The sequence below is a fragment of the Haplochromis burtoni genome, unplaced genomic scaffold (genome assembly GCF_018398535.1).
Source record: "Haplochromis burtoni strain Fernald_Lab_line unplaced genomic scaffold, NCSU_Asbu1 Contig_18, whole genome shotgun sequence".
Classification (NCBI taxonomy): Eukaryota; Metazoa; Chordata; class Actinopteri; order Cichliformes; family Cichlidae; genus Haplochromis; species Haplochromis burtoni.
The window spans coordinates 3,342,608-3,352,881 of NW_024582379.1; the positions used below are offsets into that span (position 1 = coordinate 3,342,608).

Here is a 10,274-nt window from a genome sequence, read left to right on the forward strand (position 1 = left end):
CCCCCAGGGATCAATAAAGTATTCTGATTCTGATAATACCATTTTTATTCATATGTGGTCATTTGCAACAGCAGTCAAGGCAAGATCAAATAATGTTACAGAAGCAGCAGCTGTGTCGATCAGTCAGTAGTTTCCATTATATTCTTAGAGCTCAGCGTGTGGCTTGCAGATTTTCACATTGATAATAACAGCTATTGTAATACACAGAATAAGACTTACTGTTCAGCCTTAAACTAATGTTTCAGAATGAACCCCAGCCTCAGTGGGACACTTCATGCAAACTGGAAACTTCATGTGTAACATTCATAAGGCTTATTGACTGGAATATGGAAAATTTACCCATAAAACAGCAACAATAACAAAAATGTAAAAAACAAACAATCAGTGCATCACAGGTAGAAAACATTTAACAGTTGATCAGTTTAATAAAAAGTAGGTCACTGTGTGCACAAGGCTGCAGTCAGTCTGGCAGGCTTCACTCATTCTTCTTCCACATGTATTTCTCACAGTAGGCTTGATTCTGCAGATTGAAAACACAAAGATCTGAAACAAACATAGCGTCTCACAGAGTAGCAGTCTTCTCTGTGTATGTCAGAGGACAGGAGAAGACATAATTAAAAGACACATTCAATTAACTGGTGATTTTAACATTTAACCTGGGGTAGACCCCAACCTGACCAGTCTCAGTGGATGGAAATTGCTTGTATTCTGATCAGAGAGGACATTATGTTACATGTTTGCCACAACTAAAACTCAGGGCAGACTGAGCTGTCTTTCCATACAGATCCTGATATTTATATAAGGAGTATTACTGATGCAATCAATAAACATAAAAAACTCATCAATTGGCTAAATTATTAGAAAAGAGAGATTGGAAGACTCTTTAACAGATAGCAAGGGTTTATCAAATACACAGAAGAGTAAGAGCTGGGTCCAGCTGGCGATCTGAAGTGTTTTTCTTTAAGATGGGATGCATAACTTTAGGCAGCCAGTGGCAAAATCGATTTAATTGCTGTATATTTAGTTTTCACATGGATGTTCATGTCTTTTATCATTCCACACTACTAATAATAAAGAATTTCACGTACACCACACTCCTGAGCAGTTTCAGCATCTTTGCACCAGTAGCTTGGTCCCCAGGTACAACGATTCTTTCCCAGCGGTTCCAGCTGCTTCGAGGCCACACACAGATCAGCTCTCTGCAGGACAGATGGAAAGAAACATCATGAGAACATGAACAACACCTAAAGAATGACAGCCGCTCATGAGTGGTGCCATCAAGTGGTTACTTGTGTGTCTGGGATTGATATTGCCCTGACTGGAATGATTCACATCGTAAATTTGCAGATCAGTGCACGTTTGTGAAGGTTTTAGTTGCTGAATTTCTGTGTCGCTGCAGGCCGTGGTAAAAATTTGAATTAGTGCTGATACAGGCTCTATGTTGCTATTCAGATGTAAACCCATTGACAATAACCTTTAGTTTATTCTTACTTCACATGCATGAGGATATCCCATCTGGTTTCCCAAGACCTTCTGCAGCCGTGAGCCGTAGATACTGGTGAAGGCTTCACACTGAAAAGAGAATCAACAGTATTATCGTGCTGTGACACTTTAAAGACTCGAGCGAAAGTCCAGACAAGAAGCTGAATGATCGCATAAAAAGGTTGGAGAAATTTACCAAAAGGCTCACTGGCTTCAAGTGTTTTAAAGTTCCATATAATTTGTAAAGAGTGTTGTTCTAAGAGTACCACTGTTAGCTGAGAGTCAGACCTTAGGGATGGCGGTAGGGTGGATGTCACACACAGACTCCAGGAAAGCATAAGTTTGAGCTTCAGTGGCGTTGAGGCCCTGGTGTAGTCGGCTCAGCGCAGCCAGTATGCGGCATGACTCACAGTCTGATGGGAGGAACACCTCTGGAGAATCAGCAACAGTAGACCATTAATTAGGTGAATGAGGAAGTGAGCCAGGTCCAGTCTATACATCAATAACGACAAACCTGGAACCGGCTGCTCATTGAACAGACAGAGGTGCAGAAGACTGCATATCGTGTGAGGTGCAGCAGAAGACAAAAGGAATTCGACAATCTCGACGCCATATTTATTGATGAAATCATCACACTGGTCCTTATAGTGCTTGGGTATAAGATCGCAGACCTCCCCCATGACCTTCTTTATAGCATCCTGCAGGGCAAGAAGGACAAGGCAGGGTTTACACGATGTGATGGATGGTACGGTTCTTTAAATGAACCAAAGTAAAGAAAAGATGACCTCAGTCATATTCTTGGGCAGCAGACTCTCCAGCTTCTTGATGATAAACAAACACAGGGTGCAAACTGGGTTGAGCTCGTCCTGGAGAGAGAATTAGCCGATAAGAGGCCCATTTCATAAAATTCACAAAGGTTTCACTTCACTTTTCAATTTATATTCGACTTCTGCTTTCTCATACTGACATCTGTCTTTGTTCCTGTGGCCAGTGCGCGGCTGGATGTATCTGTGCCAGCTGCACGGTGGGAGAGTTTCTGCACTTTCTCTTTCTCGTGAGGAGCACAAAGTCCAAAAGCTGCACAAAGCTCTCCTGGTTTCTACAAAAAAGCAAAAAAAAAGAAAAAAAGACAACAACCCCAAAACACAATATATCAAATATTTTACATCAAGTAAAAGGACTCTCAGAAGGCTTCAGTGTTTACTGTCTTCTTTCATAAAAAGAAGCCTCACTTGAGGTTAAACTCACCACGTGATCAGGGGTTTGATGCAGGATTTTGGGCAGGTAAGTCTTCACCTGTAAATCACACTCTGGCACCTGCTCTTCAGGGAGGCGGCGGCACAAAGCGTGCAAGCTTTCATATACGACTCCCTGCAAACGCATGGAGAGAAATATTACAAGGGTGTGGCGGCCACTTTATTTAATAAGCATTTCTTCAAGCCCAGTTCGTGTCGCGAGTAAAACAGTGAAGTGAAAGTCAAGTGAAACCGTTCTTTACCTTGGTATCGCTGCTGAAAATCATGTTGGCCGACAGCTGGATGATCTGGCTGCATTCTGGACAGATATCCAACGTCTGCTGAAGCCACAGTGACAAAATTGCTCAGTTTTCGCGCTTTCATGTTATGCAAACATACAGTTTTGTTTGGGTTTTTTTTTTCAATACATGTGCTCTTTTCGAGGCTTACCAGAGATTTCTGCTTTATGAATGACAAAGGGTCAGTAATAAACCTGGAGTCTCCTTCTGTGAAAAGAGAAAAGAAACAGAAAACAGAAGATTGCAGGTAATGGCTTCAGCATCGGTTAGCATATAGTTACAACACTACAAGGGGGTTATACGTTTTCAATAAACAGCAACAACAGCCTGGTGTAAGTTTACATTATATATTCTATACAGTATAACTGAATAATGAATAAATGTCGTCTGGTGGGGGGGGCGCAGTGATGCAGACATTAATGTGATTGTGAGTAAACGTCCATCTTACCGGGCCACAGAGACACCGCGAGGATCACGAGAACAAATCCAGATGCAGACATGGTTTAAGCAGCAGAGGACAACACAGATCGGATGATTTTGACTATAAAAACATCGGTGCAGCTGTTTGGGTTGCAGCGGAAGTACAGATCGATCGTCTTTACCCTATCAGAACGTCATGCGCAATGCGCAGGCGCCTATGGACTATTAAAGGCCATACGCTTCAAATTAAATCTCTAAACTTCCTTAGTTATCTATTGCAGTGATAAATACAGGCTAAGAGTGGATAAACGAACATTTTCCGAGCCTTGGAGGCGCATGTCTTTTAGGGGTGTCTGGTATAAAAACTTGACGCTCTTGACATAACATGAAAAGCAGAAGGGAACTGAGAGTCAAGGCTCCTTCGCCAAGAACGTGGCCACTTTTTGTAGTTTTATTTCAGGTTGTCTGGAACCTCCACTATAATTCACTCGGTTCTTCCTGTGCCCATGCGCCATGTCTCATCAGATTCAGTTAGTGTCAAACAACACGTATCACGTGCCTCTACCTTGGCTCATGAAGAAATCTAAAATGACCACCAGATGGCAGCAGAGCTGAGTAAATGTATCTGAGCTGAGGCCGGAGGGCGACAGAGCACTTTAAGAACTTATTCTGTTGAATAAATTATTGTAATAATCGTAATAATTACGATATGTCATAGACCCGAAAATACTGCCACAAAACGTAAGATTTAAGATTTATAAAATATATAAAAGCTTTATTTTTTATTTCACAACTATCGTTTTATTTTGTTTAGGGATTTCAAGCAAAGGCTGAGGGGAGGTGACCTAGGACTACAAATCTGTCCACACCAATATACTACTACTACTACTACTACTACTACTACTACTAATAATAATAACTTTATTTATTAAGGCTTTATGTATAAAGCACTTTCAAACAAAGTGCTGAACAGTTATTGAAGATAAAAAAAAAAAGATAAAAATAAATAAATACAAGCAATGCAGAAAAAACAATACAATTTAAAAAATGATAACAATTTAAAAACTAATGGGCATAAAACTAAGACACACACATATAAAATACACACCACACTTAAAAAGGGATCTATACAAAATAATTAGCCTCTTCTAGTTACCCTGCAAATAAGAACAATTCCTTATCATAATTGTGAATATTACATTATGAAACCTGCAAATGAAAAATAAAACAGTCAATTAGTTGTTTGGTTCTGGACCCTTTTAGAAGTCTGCCCGTGCAATGCTGACCACTCCACTGTTTGCTTATTCACCCATTGTGTTTTCAGCAACTTTGCAATGAAGATGGAGCCCTTCATGATTGTAGGGTTCAAAATATAGTAAAGCATAACTTACTAAACTAAACTTAATTATGTTTTCTGGGAGACTTATTGAAACAGGAAGTCATTTAAATAGAATTAGTCTGACAAAGTGAAGCAGGTTGAAAGATTTTAATAAGCAAGACCTGATGCCAGGATCTAAAGAAACACCTGAGAAATAAATTCAGTGACATCTATCAGTCTGCAAAGGGTTACAAAGCCATTTCTAAAGCTGTGGGATTCCAATTTTCATAAAAATTGAGGAAGACATACAGTGGGGCAAAAAAGTATATAGTCAGCCACCGATTGTGCAAGTTCCCCCACTTAAAATGATGACAGAGGTCAGTAATTTGCACCAAAAGAGCCAAGAATGTTCACAGTCTTCTGGTAAGAAGTCTGCTAAGCTACGCTGTCACCACGAATGTACTGTGTATGATGGTCTAACCTGTTGTGGAACTACATGATAAATACAAAAGACACCTGTCGATCTACAGACCCTCTAGAACCAAGTCAAATGAAATCAACAGAAGCTACTGCCGCCAGATGGCGTGCACAAGACAAAGTCTTGATACCGCGAGGAAACAGGAAAGAGTCAATGTAGAAATAGTACCCCAGACTGGGACACAGAGTGAAATCTGTACAATTTAGGCTGAAGCAGCTTTGGTGGAAAAAATCATCTGTGAGCAGCAAAGCACAATCATAGACAGAAGATGGAAGACATGAAACACGGGACCACTGGGAATATCTCGTCAGATGTCTGCGGGTCCCACGACAGCATCTCATACCGTGGGCGTACCAAACTGATTGCATGAAGAACGCGCTCAGCAAAGATCCCAGACCAACAACGGGGGACCTGGATGAAATGACTTTTTGCAGAGAAGCCTCGGGCACCCACGCAAAGTTACAAAAGAGTCCCACTCATGTAAACACTCTCACATTTACGGACAGTGGGATCCAAGTCCAAAGCTAGTGGCCCAGACCGGTGATTCCGCTGTGTCTGAACCTGGCCTAGGTGCAGTGGTTCCAGGCCCGTGTGAAGTTATGTGCCGGAACGGGCACTGATGGCATGATACTATGATAAGCGAAGCGGATTAGGAGAGTCAGGTACCCTTGGTACAAGAGTGAGAAAAACTGCGTAGAAGACCTAAATTAATTGGCTATAGAACTTGATCGACTCCCATAAGTGTTAGTGGAGGGAAAGCATCGAAGTACTGAGTTTGTGCTAAGCTAACTAGTGAATGTCGATCTAGGGGAGGAACATTCATACTATGGTGCGCGTCTCCGTTCATTTTTCCTCCAAGGTAGGAGACAGGAAACGACTTGGGATTGCAGTGTTATGGTCAGACGAAGTGGAGGGCAATGCTCTCTAGCATGGTTGAGAAATTTTCATGGAGACCAAAAGAAGTTTCACTCCTGCCCTTCAAGGTGAGAACGTTGTTGAAAGATGGGAACATGAGTGCTTTAGGCTTCGGGTCTTCTATCCATACATGAACATTGATCCAAGACACAGCCTAGTCAGCAGCCTTCACACAGAGCTGCAGGCACGGACTGTCGCTACAGATAGCAGCAATAGGAGTGGCTTTGCCCGTAAAGAGAAGTCGATTTGAAAGTCTGGAGGTGACAGATCTCTCAGTATTTTCTAAATTGTCCCATTCATGAAATACGCTTGATCAGGCAGGGACCGTATTGCTACTGGCTAAGAGATCACGTCGACCACGTGTGTATTGTGCCTACAGGCAGTGTAGCGTCTCGTCCACCAGCCTACGTGTTTCGCTCGGGCAGCTCTATCTACAAAAGATAAGGAATACTATGCCGGTCGCTTCGAAACGCATGTCGATACTCTAAAAGGGTCATACACATTGCGGAGACAGATTCTGGTTGGCATGGAGGAATGGGCCTAAATATCCGAGCTATGCTGTTGTGTTGTGCAAACCAGTGTGTAGAAAGGAACCTAAGTAACACAGTGGTTTGACGCTCTGTTATGTGGCCCAGCTCCGACAAAAGGGTATAGTGTTTACGATGCAGTATAGTAAATAGAGGTTGCTATTGTTCAATTAGTCTATTGACTAAAGCGGATAGGATTTTCTTCACTACCCTATGGATTTGACGGAATAAAAGTTCTTACTTTCATGCCTCAGAGTTGGATTCAGGATTTTTTTTTTTTCTTAACAACCCATATCTTGTTTCTCCAGCAGTATTGAGTGTACCCTCTGGTGCCACAATAGAACGCGACCTATCTGTCAAATCATTTTAGGTGGGTGGGGAGCTCTGCCAATTTTGGGCGTGCTAATCATATCTACGCCTGTTACTATTTGTCCCCCACACTTGCTAACACTTGGGCACATATGTACTTTAGGTTTATTTTAAATTTACAGTAGTGGAATAATGAATAAATGGTTTTGTTTAGTATCAAAAGGTCCTTTCATATAAATATTTCAATCAGAATTCGCCAACACAACTAAACAAAGTGGACACGTGATGAAGAAAAGAAACACACCAGTTTGTGTCACAGCGGTGTTGGCAAAGCGAACATGTGGATAATAGTCGTATATTTGGCTTTTGAGTATAGATATAATTAGATGCATTGTTTTTATTGTATCACTCAAGAACAGCGAGCACCCCATGCTATGCTCTCTTGCCCAAAGTGGTACATTTAGCAACAGAAATGGTATCTTTCTCTTACTATTATTTTTTGGCCTGGTCCAGTTTGGCTCTTATTGCCAATACAAGTGAACTTTGTTATATACGTGCAAGATGAACAGGTCATGCCCAATCCCTCCGGATTATCTAGATCTTTTTGACCAAGCAACGTCCTGATGTTAATCATTGTTGTTCTCTCCACCGACGCTTGCCGAGTATACGAAGGAGCTAGGTCGCATCATTTTGCACTTTTGCAATCCTTCTTTGGTGGTAATTGAGATGTATTTTATTTATTCAACATTATAGAGAATATCTAGAGGAGACTCAGGACTATTACTAGAGAGAGGAAAGTTAAGTTGCTGGACTGATGATCGATGGCAAAAGAAGAAGCGGGACCGTTACTGGGTCGCAGGATAGTAACGGTGATAAGATAGAAGACCTATAAAGTGTCAACTAGAATCCCCGTCGGTCTTCGTGCCTCGCACCCAGCACGAAAAAGCAAAATGGCCAATCTTATATGTTCTCAAATTCTTCTGGCTTGGTCTAACATTTCATGCTTGAGTGTAAACGAAGCGAAACAAAAGGAAGGACAAACGCCAAATCCGATGCTAAGAGAACAAACAGATAATTACTGAGATTGGAAAGATAGAACATCAACACAGAAATGAGAAGATAAGAGGTGAGAAGTGTAATAATCGAAATCAGTAAGATACCTTTCATAAATGTTATCATGTCCCCTAATGTTAGTTTGTGCAAGAAACAATAAGAATAAAAACAGGAACAAAAATGTGCCTTATGAGGTAGGAGTAAGCAGAACACAGTGTGCTTTGAGGTAGGAGCCAAAAAGGGTGTAGTTTGTGGGTGTGATCACCCGTGTGTACACCTGTGAGCATGGACGCGCTTGTTTTTTGTTTTTTTAAAAGGTTCCTTCATGTAATAATCTGCTAGAGGGTGTGGGGGGGCCACAGCCCCGTCCTCCAGGGCATGAAGCAGGTGTGGAGGAGATCAAAACTCCAGACATCCAGAGGCCCCCAGAACACAAGAGACCAAGGAAGACCAACAGAGGGGCACGCTGCGCCACTGTCCCGGAAAGAGCTGAGGAGAGTCCCAGATGAGGGCTCACTCAGCAGCCGCGGAGCAGAAGCCAGGGGGAGTTGCAGTGACGCGCCCGTGAGCTCCGCCGGCAGCCAGCTGCGCCTGAGTGACCGAGCCCCAGGCCGAGAGGCCGGGGGCACCCCACCTCCGAAGTGGCCCGAGCGAGCCCCAGGCTCCAGGCCCCGATAAGCGGCCGCCAAGGAGTGAGCCGGTGTGTACCTGGACGCCCATCCCCGGACACAAAGAACCACCAACGCACCGATGTCTGAGGGGGTCCGCCACTGGCAGGGGAAGTGGTGGTAGGGGGAGATAGGCCTCCAAACCTTGGAGGGCCTGAGATGTCCCCAGAGAGGTGGCGCCTGACACCCAACCTGACATATAGACACAGACATACAGGCACACACAGATACAAACATCCATTCCCACCCTCATGCTCTCATATGCACTTACTCCACACTCAACCAACGTGGAGACAGACATAAAGAGACGCTGTACACACGATCACACTCCCCAAGCGTACTCTACAAACCGGGTCTAGGTGCCCCCGCCCCTGGAGGGGGGGAACTGCACCCAGACCCAGGTGGTGTTTCCCTTTTCCCTGCGGTGGGGGGAGGCAGACCGCCCCGACTCCGCAGCAGCAGGAGAGGCTCCCACACTCCAGACCGCAGTCGGACGGCCAACTCCTCCTCCTAGCCCCCCCGCTCCAGCAGGTCGCAGAGAATGGGGGTGAGAGAAGACTCCAAACCTCCCTCCACCCGCTCATTGTAGTGTTGATGCATGTGTGTTCTAAGGTGCATTTAAAACCCAGGAGGGCATGGAGCTACCTGCCAGAGAGCAGCAGGTAAGCGCATGGTCCCTCCTGCTAGCCCTCAATGTCTACGTGTATTTAAAATTGAGAGGTGGGCAACGACGCCAGGGGTGAGGTGTACACCCTGATGGTATTTGGACTCCGTGTATCGTGCCCACCCCCAAGATCCTATATGTATGTGTAATGAGAGTGTGAGTAATGTGAATGTCTAAGTTGTGGGATAAAATTGAGGCAGAGGCAGCCAGAAGGGGACAGAGGGGGGGGTAGCCTCCTCTGCACCCTGGTGACATACCCCTACTCCAAGGCCCTGCATGTGTGGGTGGTTGTGGTGGAGCGGGAAGAGGGAGGCAGCTGGAGATGGGGAGGGAAGGAAGGGAGGGGCAAGTGACCCCTCCCTGGGGCCAGCTCCCCCGCTGACCCCAGTAGGCACCCCCATACTCCGCGACCCGCCAGGGAAAGGGGGCCCAGGCCCATCCAGACCGGGGCCCAGTGCAGCAGCGCCTCCCGGCCCCACAGAGCCCGGGACAGTCCACCCAACCCCACCACAGAGAAAACTGCACCCACCCCACCATCCACTCATCTTCCAGACTACATAAGACAATAAACACCCAGGCTGAGATCTTCCTCCACCTCTCCTGTATCTCCCCCTCCTGCAGAGAGAGCTCCTGAGGAGAGGAAAGCTCCTGCAAGATGTGACAATCTCCCCCACCAGTTGAAGAGCCCCCCAGGTGGCTCGATGCACCGGCGGCACCCTGCTCCAGGGCTGGGCCCCCATGCACCCACCCGCCCACAACCCCGGCAACACACCAACCAGGACCCAAGCCCCCGAGGCCCGGTCCGGGTCCCAGCCCAGAGACGGAGCGCCCCCAGAACCTCACGCCCATCCCGGACCCACCCAGGGGCAGCCAGGCTACCAGGTCAGTAACCCACGTCCGTCATGC

General features: G+C 45.2%; 1 protein-coding gene across 4 annotated transcripts; it reads right to left on the minus strand.

The window, feature by feature from the left end:
• Positions 1-33: 33 nt before the first annotated feature.
• sftpbb (surfactant protein Bb) lies at positions 34-3,649 on the minus strand. Of its 4 annotated transcripts, none has more exons than XM_042218395.1 (11): positions 3,465-3,649; positions 3,168-3,220; positions 2,981-3,055; positions 2,731-2,853; positions 2,450-2,581; positions 2,268-2,348; positions 1,997-2,180; positions 1,771-1,913; positions 1,492-1,572; positions 1,089-1,199; positions 34-520 (listed from the first exon to the last, which is right to left on the minus strand). In XM_042218395.1, the coding sequence occupies exons 1-11, from the start codon at positions 3,514-3,516 to the stop codon at positions 476-478; spliced, it is 1,080 nt and encodes a 359-aa protein (XP_042074329.1). In that variant the 5' UTR covers positions 3,517-3,649; the 3' UTR covers positions 34-475. The 4 variants fall into 4 exon arrangements, with proteins under 4 accessions (XP_042074329.1, XP_042074328.1, XP_005916371.1 ...); XM_042218394.1 differs by having other exon boundaries at positions 2,981-3,058; XM_005916309.3 differs by having other exon boundaries at positions 3,168-3,223.
• Between the last annotated feature and the right edge of the window lie 6,625 nt (positions 3,650-10,274).